Genomic DNA, 19,536 nt, shown 5'->3' on the forward strand with positions numbered 1-19,536 from the left:
AGACTGAGCAGGGTGAGTTGTTCCCTGGCTCTACCCCTGCCACCAGAAAGAATTCACATTGATATGCAAAACCCCTACACCCCAGGCTGACAGGGCTGCGGCTGAGCGGCAGCATTTGCGGTGACAGGGCAGGGTGCATTTTGAGCCTTTCCTGTGTGCCTCCACTCTCAAAATCAACTTCTCTCTCAGCAGTAAGGACACAACACCTCAAAACCCATCTCAAAGGCTGTCCGTAAAAACAAGAAGTGTTATTCGTATGAATGACACTATTTTCGTAAGTGCAGATGCGGAAGCTGTTACCACCAAAATGTTCAGGAAACCGGTGAAAGGAAACAGTCGAGCTGTAGCGTAGGAACCAGTTCAAGCACTCGGCTCTGGCTGCTCCCCGAGCTGCGTCCTCGCCACGATGCAGCACACCCAAGAAGATCCAACTACACCCGGGGAAGAAGAAGATGCCTTTGGGGAAGGTAAAGTCGTCTTTTATTAAACTAATCCTTCTACTCAGACTAGAGACCGGTTTCTAGCTTGAAAATCTGAACTTGGGTAAATCTGAACTTGTCTATGGGCTCCAGGGTCACAGGGTGACCAGACTTTCTTTTTCTCCTAAGAGACTGGAGAACAAAAGCACCCCAGATACAATAAAAATAACTTTCACACTGGTTCAGCATCTTACTTCCTCAGCAAGGAGGTTATTGCAGAAGAGGAAAGCTGGGGGGACACCAAGTGTGTTTTCTACAGCGGCTGCACTATGCAAAGTAGCGCATCGGACATTCAACACCGCAGGTGTAGCTGTCATTAAAGTAGTAGGGGCTTACTACAGGGGCTAAAGGTGACTTGCTACTTAAATTATCTGAGCAAAATCAGCCTCCTGCTCTCCGACTGCCACAACCCAGGGCACAAAGCTGGTGCCATAGTTTCTTATCTCTAAAACTGCTTCTGCCAAAGCTTGATTCCTCACTGCTTGCATCCTGTGCTGCCATTTACATGTGTACCGAGTGCTACCAGGTCAAAATAGCAGAAATGCAGATAAGAGGACCCAGAGGAGGAGGAAAAATCTGGCCCATGGAGTCTAATTTCTGCCGCTGCTCGCTGCTCCCCTTTGCACTTGAGCAGGGGCCGAGAGGAGAACTTGCTCATGCAAATCTTCTCCCGGCCCCCAGCCCTCCGCAGTTTCCAAGGGAGTTGAAGGCACAAAGAGCTGCCTGGATCCTCTCCAAAAACTGTGAACCTTTAAACTCACTTTCAGCACAGCTTCAGCAAACCTCTTTTAAGCAAAGCTCAGCTGCGGTTGGTATGGAAAACTTAGCAGTGAATAGTGCCATATCAAGTTATCTGAGCCCCAGTGAAAGGCATCAACACAGAAAAGAAAGCAGTTTGAATGATGTACTGTCTGTACTCAAATATATTTCTCACATATATATGCCCCCACTCCTCACCCTGTGTCCCAGTCCGGGCTTAGAAGGGCAATGGATTTGCTCAAAGGAGAGGTCAGAGCATTTGTGCTCAGGAAAAAAATCCTGACAGTCCAAGGAAGACCTGATGCCACTGGACAAATCAACTGGCATTGAAAGTAACCCGTTGCATTCCCCGCATCCTGCCCTCACACAGGTGGATGCTGCTTCCCAGGATAACCAACTGTGTGCTCTGACTTGATATGGACATTTTCAAGTGCTCTGAAGAGCCAGTGGGATTTAGGCTTCATTGCTGTTTCTGAAACCTCTAGCCTATGTTCTTAATCAGAAACATAGGAGGGAAGGAGAGGACTGTGTGCAGGTTATTCAACATTTATATTGTGTTATCTGAAGGGAAAGATACAGTGCTTAAGAAATCCTTTCCAGCCTCTCAGCTAAGTTGCTTCTGGCAGGGCTGATCCAGCAACAGCTAGAGGAGGCTGGCTTTTCAAAGTCAGGAACATTTTAAAAACCTCTCCATGACCTTGCTTGGAGGAGGAGGTTGGACTAGATGACCTCCTGAGGTTCCTTCCCACCTGAGTTATCCTACAAGCCTATGAGTTGGTGACAGCCTCTTCAAGTCATCTGCACGTAACTGGGAACAAATCTACCCCAGCTGCTCTCTTGACCAGAGGGTCTGTTGGCTCCCAAACCTGCCAGCTGGAAAGCCCAAACGATACAGACACAGTGCTAGCCTTCCTCTTCAGCCTCCTCTCCTCTCTCTTGAATGGGTTTGCAGGGAAATATTAACATTTTGGCTGCTATTTCTGGAGCGCCGTTGACCCCAGACAACTCAACTGGGTGGGATCCAAGCCGGGAGGAGCAGTGCCTGTTTTGATCACAGGGCAGCTCCCACCCTGCTCATGCTGCAGAGACCTAGGTGCCAGCCAAAACTTAGTCGCAGATTTTCAGGCCAGATGGGGGCATTTGTCAGGTGCTGAGCTCCCAGCTCAGCACAGACCACAGCTCTTAGGGTGTGGGCTATTTTTTTTCATTTTCCACATCCGGCTTGATTTGGAAAGTGGTGATGGCAGATCTCCCCGTCCACCCTTTTAACTTGTCTCAATGCTTAGCTACTGTCACAGTTACAGAGAGCTACATCTTACTTCTTCTCATGTTGATTTGGCTAGTTTTTTTGTGGTTTGTTGCCCTCTTGTCCAGGAGAGCAAAGAACTCACTATTGCTTGTACATATAAATGTCTCATATGACTATCCACAACGTGTATTCAGACCGCTCTTACCCTTTGCCAAGCAGATGGTTATCAATGATTATTTCTTTATAGCGTGCAAGTTCTAATCTTTTAAGCATTTTCATGTTTTTTCTTGGGACCATCCCCTTGGGAATGTGGACACCAACATGGAGCCCACCACTCCAAAACTGTTATACCAGGGGCAAATCCAGGAGTTACATGATCTGTTCACTCACACTTTATAAAAATATATGTATCTCTCAGGATCAGTTTGAGGATTGGCTAATATGTACAAGGACTGCTTGAGTCCTTTTGGGTCCCAGCATCACATGAGGGTGTCCTCTTCATCAGATTTTCATCTATAATCCTGAAGTCTTTCAGCATCAAAATTTCTCAGGACATGGTAGCACTATCCCATGATTACAGCTTATCTCCTTTGCTCCCAGCTATGTCCACTCTAAAACCAAATGAATCAGCTCACTTTCTCAAGTAGCCTGTTCTCAGAGCAATTTACCACTTCCCCAGACACTGTGCCATCTTCATATTCAGTCTGTCACTATTTAAAGTTCCCTTTCAGGTCATTGACATAAAAAGAGTTGAATCCCATAGGGACAGGACCAATCTGTGCAGGTCCTTACTAGAAACTGGCATCCCTGATGATTCCTCAGCTGGGTTATATCTGTCATTTGGACCTGTTTCAGATCCATTCAGCATGTCCCAAATTGATCTACTCCATTTCAAGTTTCTTAGTCAAGATCTCATGCAGTACCAAGTCTTATTTCTTACAAAAGTCCAAGTACACTAAACACAATTATTTTCTGTAGAACACTAATGAGTGTTGCTGATTGTATTCCATCTCTTTTAATTTTGCTTATATGACTCCTACATCAGCTATTCTGTAACAAGGCCAGGACCACTGCCAGGCTATCGCACCATTAGTGACACAACATTAACTCATAGCTCTCTGGAAATCCTCTGGTGTTTCAAGTTTTTTGAAAAAATCAGTAGAGAGCTCCTTGGATAGTTCTTTTCAAAGCTACAGTTTAAAATCCTGCTTTAGGAAAGATAAAGGGAAAAGTATTTTCCCATTGATATAGACCATAAGCTGGCACTGATATTTTCCCACATGCAAACAAAAACATTTGTCAAAAACTTCTGTATTTTCTGCAGCATTATTGATAATTCCACCATTTTCATCTACTTATGCTCCAACAGCATTGTTTTTTCCTTATTGTACACTGAAAACCGAAGTCACAGAGCTGGGTGTGACAAGCTCTAGTACACTTCTCTTCATGAAAAATCAAGCTGACTCTTGCAATAGCTATTCAAAGCCTGAAAAAGTTAATTCTCAAAGAAAATCTGTTAGTTAATTTTGTTGTTTTCTAATAACGACCTTGCACTTACATTGTGCTATCTCCTTCAAAGGATCGGCGGAGAATTTGCAAATAACCGTGCTTAGGTTCAGTGAAGTGCAACTCCCTCTACTCTGCAACACGGCCATCATTTAACAGGGCACAGATGTAGCGTGCAAAAGTTTTGAGAAGGAACTATTTCAGCCTCTTGAAAGTACAGGCAGTGATATATTTAACTTCTTTTATGGCCTTACTCACTATGTTAATTCAAGGCAAGTGACTTCAGTTAGTCTTACATACAGTCAAAACACATACTTTGGGGAAAATGCTTTTTAATTTTTAGTGGCTCTAAGTGCCTGAGATTCTGAAATTATATTTCATTAAAAAGAAATCACTTCCAGTAGCACAAGACTTCCCCTCACCACTGCAGCCAAACAGGCATGGGTTTTCCTTGGGTCTGTCTAAGCAGAGGAGCCAGGAAGCGTCCTGCGTCTCCCGGACCCAGGGAGGGAGGGAGATTTGGGCACGAGTCAGCTCTCTTGGCAGACCCTCGTTTCCCTGGGAGGAGAGCTCAGTGCTCACACGAAGGCATGACACCACCGCCCCAGCATAGCCTCATACAGGGGCCAGGGACTTGGCACAGCAGAAGCCCCTAGATCAATGCAGGCACATCCATGCACAGTTTGCAAGCACTCAGCAAACAGAGCAAGCATGTGGGTCTAGGCGTTTCGTTAGCAGTGATCAATGTATCCAAACTGAGAATGCACAGGAGAAAAAAATTAGGCTGTGATTTGTTGCAGATCTTTTCATACAGCTGCTCCACACCAACCTCTCTGCGCAGCTCCACTTGCCCCCTCCAGTATATACCCTCTGGTTGCTCCCGCAGTAACCGTGACTTGCCTCTCAGTCCAGAGCCAACACAAAATCCCATCTGCGTTTCCAAAGTATGGGGAAAAAAAGCAAAGCTGTCTTTTTCATAATGTTCAGTAGTAAGTAAGTGTGTGCTCCAGTTCAGTAGACCAGAGCCTCACTTTAGATGGTGCACTGCATGGTGTCAGAGTCCCGGGGCCCTCTCCTTGCCCAGGACTAATGTGCTGCTAGGGCACACCGCCATGCTCCAGCACTGCCACCCATCAAGGCTCCCTGCAGAACAGTAATTGCATCAAGCTTTTAAGGTATGCTTCAAAAATGTACCAGGTGTCTTTACATCCATGTAAAGCCTGCCTGCCCTTTTTTAAGAGGGAAAAGAGTTTTAGCTGTGGGGTTTGGGATCAGCTTTGAGGCTTACCTGAAAGGAAAGGTAGCTGTTGTTCATGGTTATGTGCACCGCCTGGTGCATTGTAACATCGCTGCTGATGTTAGAGAAAAATGAGGATAAAGTCCTGGATGTTACCTTAAAGTTGAGACATGATCTTTATTCAGCAACAATTCAGGTTAAGCAACCTCTCTCTTCCCCTAAAGCAATACGAGACACTATGCTTTCCTCGGACATACAGCTGCAGTGACTTGTCTAAAAGTCACGCAGGGAGATCAATGTCACAGCTTGTCCGTGACCCACTGGACCAGGCTTCTTCCCATGCCATAGCTAGCCAGCTGCTCACCCAGCACCCCAGCCCCACTTTGGTGAGAGCCAGCTCAGGTACATCCCCTCCCCACAGGGCGCATCAAACTGATGCAACTTTAAGCAAATTACGTCTTCTAAGGATATTCATGTGCACGTATCAGTAGGGTATTCCAGTGGGTGTCTACCTCAGAGATATACAGAGATACCATTTTTCCTGTGTTTTCACCCCAGAGTTTCACATGTCTGCTTTTTCCAGCATACGAATGCCTAATATGTGAGAAGGCCGTAGTGAAGATGATCAGCTTTGCAATGTATTAAGCATGGGAGCTTCTCCTCCCTGACTGCTGGGAGACTACGGATCATTGTCCTGAAAATATTTACAGGTCCCACCAGCCTTACCTGTCCTTTTGGCTTATCTCGTGATCCCGGAGACAGAGAACGCATGTGCCATACTCACTGCAGCCCAGAGGAAGAGAAGTCCCATCACTGCATCACCAAGGCAGCAGTGTCTGCTTCACCCAGATAGATAGATCGTAGTGAGAGCTGTTTGGCCTATAAACTCAGATTGAAGCACCTTTCTCCAAGAGCATGGGTAGATCTACTTAATGTGCAGGAAAAGGTTGGTGTGGAAAAGCGGGTGCTCTTTTATGGAGCAGTTTTGCTTATTCCTGTTTATGCTAAATGCTTTGCTCACCTGCTTCTCGCAGCTGCTTCTTTTTGGTTGCGGTCCATGGGCAGACACAGAGTTATACAGATGGGTGAGAGAGCTTTCTGTGGTCGGAGAAGGAAGTGTGAGGCACCCGTCACCACCCCGGACGCCCCCACACCGACCCGCCCGCAGCGCTCCGGCCCCCCGGCCCTTCCAGCTGTCCTGGGCAGATGGAGGGCTATTTTTAACAGGGCAGCACACTCCATATTTGAAGCAGAAACGATTGAGTCCATGAGGCCTGAAATTAAAAAAAGATTGACGAGAGACATTTTCTGCTTTGTTGTCTCCCTATTTTTTAATTAAAGGTTTTTGATCTTTTTGTTTTTTTCCTTCTCCATGTCTTGAAGGCAACATGTTTGGTTCCTATTTGTCGACAATATTGCTAGATCACTAATAATAACAACAGCAAGGGGAAAAAACAGGTCAAATAAACAAGTGGCATTTAAATAGCCCTCAGAGAAAAGAGGAAGCTATGTACAAGCCAGAGAGAAACCACTGATTAGGTGTGCTCGGGCCACCTTCTAGGCTTTCAAAAGAAGTGTGTCACTAAAGGCTGAAGAAAAACTGCCTTCCTTTGCACCCTTTTTTCCCCTCCTCTTCTTAGACAGTGTCTTTACAAAGCTCTATAAACCACAAGATTTTTGTCCTTCAGTCCCATCATTAAAGTCACAAAATAAATGTGGCTTGGCTAGCATGAGCTGGTGGCGTAAACAACTTCACCCCTTTAACAATTCGAGGCACAGCTCAGCTGCCTCTGAAATGAGCTTCCGCCTGCCTGGATGCTAAAACCAAAGCCTTGTGGTTGGTGTACCAAGGGTGTGACAGTCACAAAACAACCAGGTCAGGAAGTGCAGAGTTAAAAGGTGAGGAGTGAAAACAGTCTGAGAACATGAATTAGAGAGAGAGGGGAGAGTAGTCAAGCACTTGACAATGTCACAGAGGCACTAAAAAGTTGGTGGTGGGATGATTTCCTGATGGCAGGATTTCTCCTATATCTCAGCATCGCTTGGGGAGTGAGGGATATTGTCAGGCCCCACAGAATTTTAAGCAATATTGTCTTGAGCTGGCATCTAAGAGCAGGGAAATGGATTGAAGAGGGGTCCCATTGTGGCTGCCACCTAAGCAATCCTTCCTCACTGCTGAAATTCATGGCTCAACCTACAGACCTTCTGCCAAGGGGGGTGGGTGTATGTGTGTGCATTTGCACACTCCAAAAAAGATCGGGTGGGGAGGGTGCAGGAAAACATTTACACTGTGAAGAGCCACTGATATTCCTGTGTCTTTGGCAACTGGAAAACAGGTGAAGCAAACCCACTATGGAAATCCTGAGTGCAATAGGCTTAACGCTGCATAACTTACGGGGGCTGGCATTGGCTTACTCTGGTTTAATTGCAGGTAGTCTGGGAATTGGAAAGTTCAGAGACCCAAAGCTAGGAAATGATGCCTAGAGTTCAAATAGTTGGTAAAAAGATGGAAAGACAAAAACTGAGGTGGAAAGAAAGGAAGCCACAGAGAGAGAGAAAGAAAATACAATGGGATTTTGGGTAAAGTCCCACTGCGACCCAGCCCCTGCCTGAATAAATGGCAGGGGATAAACACACCTGACTGCACCCAAATTGGGGCAGTTCAAATCACCTCTATTCCAACCTTCTCAGATATTTAGGGTCCTAACTCCTCAAGCTGGTTACCTTAAGTTCCCTTTATAGTCAATAGTGAGTGTGTGTGTTGTGTGTGTGAGCAGGAGGGTGGGCAGGGATGGAAACGAGAAGCCCCTCCAGGTGCCAGTTCAGAGCATGGAAATGGGGATCCTTCACTGCTGGAAGACCCTGTCTCTTTCCCTGCCTGTGGCAGTCCTCTGCTGCTAGCCTGGCAAGCATGGCTGGTGCCCGTAGGGCAGCATGCATGTCCACAGGTGTGGTTGGTCCCCAGGCAGGGTGATGGGAGATAGATCCACTGCAGGAGCCAAGCAGACTCATCTCTGTGATAGCAGGTCCCAGCTAGAAAGCCCTCCAGCAACCACTTACCATTAAAGTGATACTTTACTTGTACTTTGCCTCTAAACAGGACTCAATAGCTAAGGCACTGCCCACACAGGCCTGGGGTTAGGTTCCCCCGGTGCACAGTGGTGCTTTTAGTTATGCCCCACTGGGAAAACTGCCTACACTTGGTGCTGCCCTGTGGCACTGCGGTGGGGGAACTCAGTGCCCAGGTTGCTCCTGCAGCATCACTCACCAGATCTGTGCCAGGACAACACGTGGCCTGTACTGCCCACATCATGGCATTGGATGAGCCTGCCTATAATTAATAACGATCCATCATACAGAGAAGAAAAGACACTGAAAATAGCCCAGCCCCACAAAGACTAAGCCCATAATCCCAGGTGAAATAACCTCCCTGGGAAGCAAAACCCATAACTGCCCCAAACACTCCGACAGAGCTGGCTGAGGTGCGTGTAGCATGGCACACAAGGGCTTGCAACACCTCCCCTTTCATCATGCCAGGCTGCTCCCCAGCCCAGCCCTGCCTTCCTGCCTGCCCCATGCCCAGCCCGAGGGGAAGTCACCGGCAGTGACGAGCTTTTTTGCACGTGATCCTCACTTCATGCCATGCAATAAAAGAGTGGAAAGCCCCCTGGGCTCCCCTGAGGTTTGGGAACAGCAGTGGCTGAGCAGAGATCGGAGATCCTGGAGATTCCCTGGAGGGGTGGCAGGGCCACCTGTGGCAGGAGAGAGAGGGACAGCCTCTCTGAGAGGGTCGACGGGATGGCTAAAAGCTCTGTGAATATATTGTCATTACCACAGACAATGAGTTTTCAAGGACTCCTGCAGGACCCTCTTGGAGATGAGCTTATAAAACCTTACATCTTTGCCCTACAGCTTAATCATCACGGAGTTTGTGATTAAGATGCTGGTGGCTAACGAGGCTGGCCAGCATTCAGGCTCCACGGCATAAATGGAGCTTCGTAGTAGCTCAGGGCAGTGGAAAAGCTCTGCTGTGAACATGAATGTGACCTACAAGGCATCATGTTCATTTTAGCAGGGTGGTTGTGACTGTGTAGAAATGCAGTTTGCCAACTAAGAGCTCCCTGTAAGTTTTGAAGTCCTGCTCGCTGCATTTTCTCCCTCGAGAAGGAAGAAGAAAAAGATAGGACAGGGCCCAGGTAATGTCACGGAGCTAACAGACATAGCACTGAGCAAATGAGATATTTTTCTGTCTGTCCCAAATATCATCAGCAGACCAGAGGCCACTGCAGTTTCTTAATGGTGGTGATGTGAAGAGCAGAGTGAGCAGAGCCTGCTTCCTCTAGGGAACCCCTGAGATCTTGGGCGGCATCTGGAGAATCTGTCTGATTTATAAATTGAATGATTTAGGGAGTTTGGGCTACAGCAGGACTGAAGGATTGGGTCATAACGTGCAGCCCTCACACTGAACTAACAGATTTCCTTCTCTTGAGTGTCTAGGAGAAAAGAGAGATTTTATGGATGTAGATAGATTTGAAGCTAGATAGCATCTCTAAGAACCTCCTGCAAACACAAGCGAGGAGTGCCACACTAGCAAAGTTAGCATATGTTTAACAAGTGAGGCACTTTTTTTATTGAGAGGGGTGGGAAGGTTGAAAAGGGTCCATATAAAAACATTCTCAAAGCAAAACGAAGCCACAGGAGGAACAGAGCCCTCCAGCACTGCTGAGCTCAGCTCTGGAGTTGGATGGCGATAGCTTTTTTTTTAATGTTCCCGTGGAAAAGCAGGCAGCTCGGGAGGTCCTGATCGGCTCTGCCTCTTCTGTCGCTCTGGGGAGCTTCCTGCCCTTTCTATTCCTGATGCCTGTCGTGAGCCAAGGAAGAGTTAGCTTAATCAGCAACACCAGCCACTGATTAGTGCCAAGCTGTTGTCATTAATCACTTCAAAAATCACTGCACTGAAAACAGTACCCAGGGTCAGATGTTCAAAAACTGGCGTGGTTTAACTGGTGTCATTTAACCTCAGCCACAAAGCCAGACCACACCCCTAAAGAAACACTTTCTTTGCTTTACATTACATATTATTTGTGATTTTTTAATTCAAATCCACTCACAGCCCCAGTGACGTGGCACAAAAAGCTGCTCTTCACCTTTCCTAGAGGAAACAACTGCTGCGACTAGTTAAAAACCTCCAAATGAAGGCAGGCTGGACCAACAAGCAACCTGTATCCCCCCAAAAGATGCATAGGGGTACCGGCCTGAGGATTTGGTCCTGAGGTCTTCTGTGCTGTGGACCCTCTCTCTCCTTTGGAATCTCAGTCCAAATATTTGGCAGATGCACTTGGGGTTCATTACGTTGCAGGGGCAGCATGTTCATTGCGCTCCCCCGAATGGCATTTCGTGTGTGCTGCAGTTGTTTTATATTTGCTATATTTAAGCCACAGAAATATGCGCTGATGAGGAAAAGAGGGTCGTGGAGGTATCTTGGAGGCAGGAAGGGAATGAAAAACTTTTCTCAAAACTGCAATCCTCTGTGCAGAACTGTGGCCCAGGAGAAGGAAAGAGGAGCGCGGTCAGCTCGGGTCGCTGGTCACACTGAGGACCTGGCTGGGTCACCCATACAACTGTCCCTCTGGAAATTATTTCAGGGCAACTCTGGTTTTATACGAGTGCAACTGAGGATGGATTTTACGCTAGTGTTAACTTGGAGCCTTTGCCCCAAAGGACTCTTCCTGAGTTTCTGTTATGAAATGGTCACGTTAGGAACATGAAGGGACAGGGGTGTCCCATCACTGCAGGGTTCCTACCCAGCACTTGATTTTGAAACGCCTGGCACTATTTGCTCCTTTCCCTCCACCCCAGCCTTCCCATCCTTCTCCTACCTAACCATCATTTTCCCCAGACCATGCTCTTCATCCCTGCAGCTCCTCCCTTTCTTGCCATGACCTGTGGGACATGCTGAGCAGGAGGAAGGCAGAGGCTGTCTCTACACTGCTGCTGGAGGGCACAGCAAGGCAGGCCAAAGCTCCCAATCCACTCTTTTGGACCTAGGATACCTTTGGTGGTTGCTAACATGTCCCACAGCGTCTCAACCCATATTATAACTATGCTTTGTGATCCTTGGTCCTTCCAGGCCAATTGCCTGCTTCATAGCATGGGGTGGATGAGAATGGGGCTGGCCTAGCCATGCCTGGAACTGCTAACCAGAGTGTGCTTGGGCACGTACAAAGAAAGCCTTTCTCTTCCTCTGTGCTTCAGAGCTTGCCCCAAATTTGCCTCTCAAGTGCAGGTGAGGCTGCAAGGAGACTCTGGAGGTGAATGTGGGCTGGGTCCACATTTTAACTGCAGTCCTGATGTAGCCAGCAAGTTTCAGCAGCAGGTATTACTGCCTGGTAATGTGGGTAGAGATGGCATCAATCCCTAAGAGACCCAGCGGGGAGCTCAGCTCGCTGTCATGATGGAAGATGAAGTTTGTGGTAGGGAGCCAGGTCTGGGCACTTGAGAGCCAAGAAACAGGAAAGAGTCGAGAGATTACTCAAAGATTCAAGAGGATCCCAATGAAGAAGCTGGGATCAGGTCGGCTTTCCGTCTACAAAGGCAAATCTTTTCCTGGAGATGGTGTAATAGGGCCTTCTTGATCTTATACATGTTGGTTGTACTGGGAAAGGCAGCCCCGAGCAGGTATCTCACATGTTGCAGACCCGTGGTAAGCACTGTGTCCCACTCTCCACACTCTTCTTGGCAAGGTGAGAGAGAGGGTTTCGAGGCTGTCCAGCAGCAGGACTTCAAGCCAGGCCATCGCCAAGAGCATGGAAGAGGTTGTCTGACAGCCCTGCTTCAAAAAAGCAGGCCGACAGCGCCATGCCTGTTGCTTCAGATCTTTGATCACTACCGTAGCTTTGATCATTGCATTGTGTAGCTGATTTCCAGCTGTCTGGGAAAGCAAAAATAAGTTTCCAGCAGTTTTTCATGCGCTTTAATTAGAAAACAAGGAATGCTTTTCAAAAACAAGAGAGGTGAAAAAATAAGGCCAGAGCTGCAGTACTAGACATGCCATCCACACACTTGGTGTGCACTTAAGAGCAGCTCAGCCAGCCCTGGTTGCTAAGCAGTCTGAGAAACTGGAATGTGCTGCTCCCTCCAACCCTCCACAAACATTGCCACCCAAAACCTGTCCAGAAGAGACATCAAGGCTGATTTTGAAATGGGGACAGTTCTGGGGGAAAAAAAATGCAATCAGTGTCTCCTTCATCCTGCTCTCCCAAGTTATATACGTGAGGGCTAGCAGGGTGTATGCTTGTGTGTATGCCCCCCAAAGTTAAGTTGCTATCTTCAAATGCTGCCAGAGGCACAGGCCGTTGGTGGGAAGTGTTCTTGCTCTGAAGGCAGCTATCTCAGACCACCACAAATGCAGCAAGGTGGGACAAAGAAGAGAAAGAAGAAGGATTACCTATGGAAAGCATTATCTCTTGCGGTACATTAAAAGCTAAAGGCAACTCCCCTTTCTGTCCCTAGCCCTCTCCCTCCACACCCATAGCTATTCCTTGGTATACCAAGTGTGTCCTGACCACCATACCACAGGGCACAGCCACTGCATCATACTTTGGTCATTCCCAAAGATCCAGCTGTGCTGAGCATCTGGCCAGAAGTCCCAGAAGATTGAATCTGTTCCTGAATCACTGCAGAAGATCAGCTCAAGTAACTTTTTCACACAAAGTGCCCTCAGAGCTACGGGTGGAAAGCTGTGCAAAAGCAATATCAAGAGAAATGAGGAACTTGAGGGTGGAGCAGCAACACAGTGATGGGAAGTAAAAGGGGAGGAAATGGTTGCACAGTGGTTAGAGGATGTCAGCAGTGAAAAACAAGTGGGTATCAAACACTTTTAGAAGGAGAGCGAGAAGTGTTACAGGATGACAATGAGTGCAAGCCAGATGTACTGGGCAGGCTCGTCTGACAGAGAAGGTATAAATATGGGAACGGAGTCAACCCAAAGAGCAGCGTGGGCAGGGTGTAGTATAGAGAGTAGGAGAGTTGTGGCAACACTTTAATATGTTTAGGTGGAAAGAATAATGGTGAACTTGCGTTCAGTCAGCAAGTTAAAGCTCGCATTTTGCCCAGATTGCTCGTGGCAGGGGTCAGTCTCTTCTCTTTTACCTCTCCCCTAAAAGCCTTTCCAAGTGATGGTTCTGGCACTTGCTGTGCTCCCCCCTCTCAAATATGATCATTCACCTCTTTTTTTGGACCGAGGTCTCCAGGTAAGAGCACTCAGGTTTACTACCTGTTGTTCCCACAGGAGGCTTGCGCGGGTGTGATACCTGCTGGAGATGTCCCATGGGGCATCCGTCAGCCATATGAAGATGCTGCGTGCTTCCAGGCACCCCCTTCTGAGCAAGGGAGTTCCACAGAAGCACAGCAAAGAGCAGTTACAGCAGAAAAAGCCCATGTACAAATTGTCTTCCTTAAAGGCTAGGGCAGGCCTGATCTACCCCAGACATCCAAAGCTCAAAGCCACTGTCTGCCCATCCATCCCCCGCCTCCTTTGGCCTCTCTCTGATCTGAACATGCTAACGAGAGACCTCCATGTGAATGGCTATCTGCATGGTCTGCTGAGCATTGCCACCAACCCTCGCTTTCATTGCCACCAACCCTCGCTTTCAGGTGAATGAAGTCACCCAGGACTGGGCTAAGTCTTTGTATCTGCCTAACAGACATACATCCCCACAGTGAGCAGGGACATTGCAGCAGTATCCCACATTTTCATGGGGGTGCTCACAGAGTCCTCCTGCAGAGTATCTTAGGGGGAAAAGAGGGTTTCCCCCAGACCTCTGTCCAGACTACCAGGTCCCGCTCCCCCTTTCCAGATTTCTCTAGGTGACATGTCTGCAACGGACCTGAAAGACAGGAGGTCCTCCTGCTCTGTTCATTTTGGGGATTAAGCGGGCTGGAGCACATGGGGCAATGGGAAAACTAAAGTACTTCTCATTATATCCAGCCCCTAAAGCGGTGTGTAACTGATGCATATCAGCCAGAAAATCCTGCTCAAACCTTGCAAGAAGCCTTGCGGGTGCCTGGGAGGAGCAAAGCATTTAGGTATTCTCATACTATAATCTCTTCTCTGATAATCCTGATTTATTCTTTGGCCTGGGAGCAAAGGCTAATAGAAAGCAAAGTGCTCCAGCAAAGCCCAGCAGGAAATTTAGGAACTCTGGCTTAACTCTCTCAAGTATAATGTGGGGTTACCGTTGCCAGGAATTAGTGTTTGTGAAGGTACACTGGAGCTGGCACGGAGATGGAAGTGGAGCATAATTGGCAACTACTGGATTGGAGAGGTCACTGTTTTCTAGAGACAAAGCTAGAATCGCCTATTGTCACTTAGAAATTTCACTGGGGACATTCATGCTGACCTATTTTTAACATAACAGCAGATTACACTGCAATACAGTGAATAATTTATAGGAGTAGTAGCATGATCACAGCCACAATACAATGGCAGCTTCAGTTCCTGCCTAATGACGGAGGGAGGCAGAGCTCTCTGGCATTTTCCACTGAATTAGCAAAACAAGACACACGTGGAATGACTGACCCGAGCCTTTCAAAAGCATGTGTGTCAGGATGAATACATGTTCGGAAGGACTAAGTGGGGCAAAGATTTTATCTAGAGCATCCGAAAACCTACTCAGTCTCCCGGCAGGTTCGGCAAGCTGCAGCACTGGGAGCAGGGAAGTGGGAACATGCGTAGAGTTGGGGGTGATGGAGAGGAGGAAATTAGCTTTCTGCATTTGCTATGCAAAACTGTATTGAGAAACCAAGAGAAATGGCTCACACATCCCTAGCACATGCATTTGCATAGGATAGAGAATATTTCCTTGAAAGAGGAGGCTGCAAGTGAATGAGGTATTTGCATCTGCAACCTTAAGTTCAAAAAAACCTTCTGCAAGATAAGACCAAAAAGGCCAGAGGGAATTTACAACATGGGGTGTACAGAGTAATTGCCAAGAACTACTATAGGAGGCTCAAGGTTGAAGTAAGATGCTGCAATTAGTATATGGCACTGAAAACCTTTAACAAATTAACCAGGCTTCCACAGTGAGAGCTGCCACCCCCTAAAAGGCTGAAATGGACTCAAAAGCATATTAAGTATGCATGGTGAGACATTTATAGCTTTCAGCATTGCCACAAATATTCCCTCTCCTCTTCCCTTGGCATTCCACAGCCCAAAGCCACAGCTGCTTTTTCCAGAAAGCAACTTCTCCGCCTTGGCCTCAGAGTTCACATCCTATGTGAAATGCATGACACGGGGGCATAGTCGATTCAGTCAGAGACATAGGAAGGTCACCCTAAAAATTCTGCCTTGCAGCTACAGCAGTAGCGCTGTGCCCGCAGCAGCCCCTACACTTTTTCCAGTGGAGAAGTGGGTGCCTCTGGAGAAGCCACCGCCGTGATTGCTGTAGAGCCCATCTGAACTCAGAAACCTTGGAAACGGCCCGCTGGCCCCAGAGGTCTGCACACCAGTGTGAAGAGCATCTATTTCTGCTTTTACTGAATCTGGAGTCGTTTTCTCTCATTTCTGCATCTTAAGGCTACAGGGTGCTGTTTATTTGCAGCATGCAATATAAATACCACACGTTCATTATTACTGCTGAAAATTACTTAAGATGATAGGTCAGCTGGAATTGGCAGCTTGGATTTTTTATCCAGTGAGGGATATTTTTCCTGTGCACAATGCTCTGTGAAACCCCAACTCTTATTCTTTGTTGTCATTTCCTAAACTCCTCCATATGGTATTGTTCTATGTGTGACAGGTCTGTGTGCTCCATGAAAAACATTTGCATTTGAAAGGGCAAATCTTCCTATCCTGACCCAAACGGGGAAAGATACAGGCATATAGGGAGAGTATCAGTATTGCCTTCTCAAGCACCTTCCAAATTGTGTCCATTTACCAAACCCATGGACTTGCCAGGGGTTCCCTCTGCCCTCCCAGAAAGAAGCACTTGCAGCTGTTTTAGAGGCACAAGGGAGAGCTTGTTGAAGGAGCTTTAAATGTTTGAAGAGGGACAACAAATCATATAGAAAATATGACATGGGTGATGGCTGAAGTAAAGTCCAGTATGAAAAAAAGCTGCAGAAGAGAAATGGAGAAGTCCTAAAGTCAGCAACAAATACATGCAGAGTACTTACCTCTACAGAGAGATGTATTTATAATAACTAGGACTATATATTTTGGAAGGAAGACTGAATTTGAAGAAAATATCCCACAATCCCTGGGAAAACAGAGCTTTTTCCTGCCTTTTTATCTTGCTCAGGGTAATACAGGAAAGATGCTCAAAGGAAGAAATGTAAGCTCCATTCATTGCAAAGGTTCTTTCATCTATATTCATCTTTAACTGCTGTCTTCAGCCCTCCCGATATCCCAGTTTAGAGCCTGCTTTCGCACGCGCTACTGAAGGCAACAGAGGCTGCACCGAGCAGCCCACCGGCCGCGGGGACGGTGCCTGCACCGCTCCCCGGGGGACGGGTCAGGGGGATTTTGACCATCTTTTGATCAAACCCCCGAGAGGCAACAAGCGCCGGATAAAAAAGGTGCGGAGCCACCGGCAGCGCCGGCTCCGACGCATCCCACCGGGGCGAGCTGGGGGGGAGCCCTCGGGGGGCTCCGCACCACCCCGCCCCGCCCGCGGGGAACCCCGCACCGCCCCCCTCCGCACCCCTCCGCCGTGCACTACACCGCACCGCCCGCGGGAGCCCCTCCACCGCACCCCTCCGCGCCGCCCGCGGGGGCGGGCCGCAGCCGCGCAGCGCCGCGCAGCAGCACCTCCTCCTGCGCCTCCTCCTCCTCCTCCCTCCCGCAGCTCCGCAAGGAAAAGCCGGCAGCGGCTGCGCTCGCTGCCAGAGTGGCGGCGCGCTGCCCTTGGAGACGGGCTGCCCCCGGCCCTCCTCCTTTTTTTTTTAATTTTAAATTCTTTTTTTTAATTATTATTAGCTATTATTAGTTCCTGCGCTGCCTCCAGGGATGGGGCGCCGGGGTGCCCGAGGAGCGCAGGGCGGCGGCGGGCGAGCGGCGTCCCGGGGCGGGCTGTGAGCCGCGGCGGGAGCGGGCAGCGCCGCCGGCAGCGACAGGTACCCGGCCGGGCTCGGGCGGTGGGAGCGGGGCAGAAACCCGCGGGGGAAGGAAGCGGGGGGCTTCCTGCTCCCGCAGCTGGACGTGGCCGTGCCGAGCCCGGGGGCTGCAGGGCTGAAGAGCCGCGGTCACGGGAGCGGCTCCCGTCCCCTCCGCCACGGCCCCCCCGGTCGCGGGGGTTAGGCGGCGGCAGGGTTTTAAGGAGGGAAAAGGGGCTTCTGTGGGGCTTTTTGTGTATGGTTTTAGGCTGGGAATGTGGAGAAAATCTAGTTGTGGGTGTTCGCTGAGGGATATGAAAAGCTGTGCGGGGGAACTGATTTAATGTTTTCTTACAGCGTGTGTTTTCTTATAGCCTTGTTTCCATCAAAAAAAAAACCTCAGCATTTCCTTAGGTCTTGTCTTTATATTTCCAGTGAGCTTTTATGGTATTACTGGTTGGAGGAAAGCTTATACCCTCTTAAGTTCTCCTTTCAGTCTCTGGCTCATTCCCAAGAACTGATGCAAACATGTTACACACTGGCATTGCACTTCAGTTTACCTTCGAATGCGTTGGTTACAAAAGGTCATCCTGATCCTATGACTGGTCTTTCTATTGCTGTGTTAACTGAGCATTTTTCTGTCTCTCATTCAAAGTTTTAAAAAGCTTTCTGGAAACTGTGTGGGTGCGTTTGTGTGCGTGTGGCCGTTCTGCCTTTGCACCCTTTCATACATCTCGCTGGGAAAGAGCTGAGTGTATTTTCAGCGTCATTTCTGCATTCATTAAGCTGGCCGTGCATTCTGCCACGCTCATCTTAATTATCGTGTTCAGACTGCTGTCACGCAGCTGGAGCCCCGGGCAGGGAACACACTCCCAAACAGAAACATTATCTTCATCTTCCCCAGTGGCTAATGAGGTTTCACAAGCATCCCTCTCCTTCTGAATAAACAAAAAGAGGGGGAGCATACCCAAACAGGGGGCTTGAGGAAGGAGGCAAGAGGAAGAGGTCTTTCCTGGAAGATTTCTGTGCTCGCTGTCCAGCCATCTCCGAGATCTTCACACACCGGGAAGAGACAATGTGATCTGGTTTACTGCGGCCAGACTCGAGAAAGGTATCCACTGGGATGGGTTAGGAGCCCTGCTCTATAACCATAACGGGCAAGCATGACAGATTGCTCCACACTTAAGTAAGCGTGGGTGGGTATATATTACACAGTGGGAGTCTAAAGGCAGCAAAATGTATCTTTTCTCCCGTAAATTCAGCATTTTCTCAGCCAGTAACTAAATCACTAAGACAGTCCCTTAAGATGGTACCTGTGCTGCTTGCAAGTGCAGATAAGCACTTATGCAACATGGACTTCTAAAATCTCAACATCCATAACCTGATGCTGGTTTAACTTCCAACACCCAAGCAGCACTTCCTTGACAAGGTGTGGGCTTTGGGTTTTTCTTTGTTTTTCTTTTTAAGAAGCAACAGGTTGAATTGTTTTCTAGGATCCTGCCTAAGGAATGGAGCAATTAGCTTTTCTGTGTCTCTTTGCTCCTCTCTAGAATGATAGTACAGTTACAGCTTAGAGGTTTTTCTGTAGCAGAATTAATATTTCTTAAACACTTGGGAATATGTAAGGGGAGGAGTGTGTGGTTTGTGAAGGAGCATCCGTAAGTGAGAAGGTTGCTTTACCTCCTTGTGGTCTCAAGGCACGTGACCATTTTATTCACCTGTATCACAGAGCAAACACTCAGGGTAAGAGCAATACAAAGCAAGGCCTCAAAACTCACAGCAGCACGTTCACACGCCATGCAGGGTTACCTTTTGCTCTTTGATGTTTTTAAACCTGAGCAAGCAGAAGGGTAACTTCCAGCCAAAGCACACTGCTGGGAAAGGTCCGGTTCTGGGGGGAAGCCTCCTTGCTTCCCCACTGGGAAGAAGTGGAAGTGAGAACTAAAGGCAGCATTGGCTTTTTCCAAAAAAGGGATGGCTGGTCTGCCTTTTTTTTTTTTTTCTCATGCTCTACATGTGGCAGTGACAAGCTGCTCATGGACAACCCACTTACTGGGGTAGTTTTCATCAGTCAAGCTAAGCTGGAAGCCGGGGGACATAGGCGACTTGTCTGCGGCTATTCAACCAGCACAGAGCATCAGCTGAAAGCAGACAGGGAAAGAAGCGAGGGGAGCGATGCCTGAACCACGCTCTGGGCACAGTCTCATTAGAGA

At 48.2% G+C, this 19,536-nt stretch overlaps 1 protein-coding gene across 3 annotated transcripts in view; it reads left to right on the forward strand.

Moving 5' to 3' along the window:
* The first annotated feature begins 388 nt into the window (after positions 1–388).
* The window catches only part of RIPOR2 (RHO family interacting cell polarization regulator 2), a 70,605-nt gene continuing 51,457 nt past the window's right edge, over positions 389–19,536 (forward strand). The window contains exon 1 of one of the 3 annotated variants that reach the window (XM_068396650.1): positions 389–467. In XM_068396650.1, the coding sequence (XP_068252751.1) occupies positions 407–467 (61 nt within the window). In that variant the 5' untranslated portion in view covers positions 389–406. Of the gene's footprint in view, positions 468–17,105; positions 17,345–18,388; positions 18,435–19,536 lie in introns of those variants that run through there. The other 2 variants (XM_068396651.1, XM_068396652.1) reach the window with 2 other exon arrangements.

The sequence above is a fragment of the Nyctibius grandis genome, chromosome 3 (genome assembly GCF_013368605.1).
Source record: "Nyctibius grandis isolate bNycGra1 chromosome 3, bNycGra1.pri, whole genome shotgun sequence".
Lineage (NCBI taxonomy): Eukaryota > Metazoa > Chordata > Aves > Nyctibiiformes > Nyctibiidae > Nyctibius > Nyctibius grandis.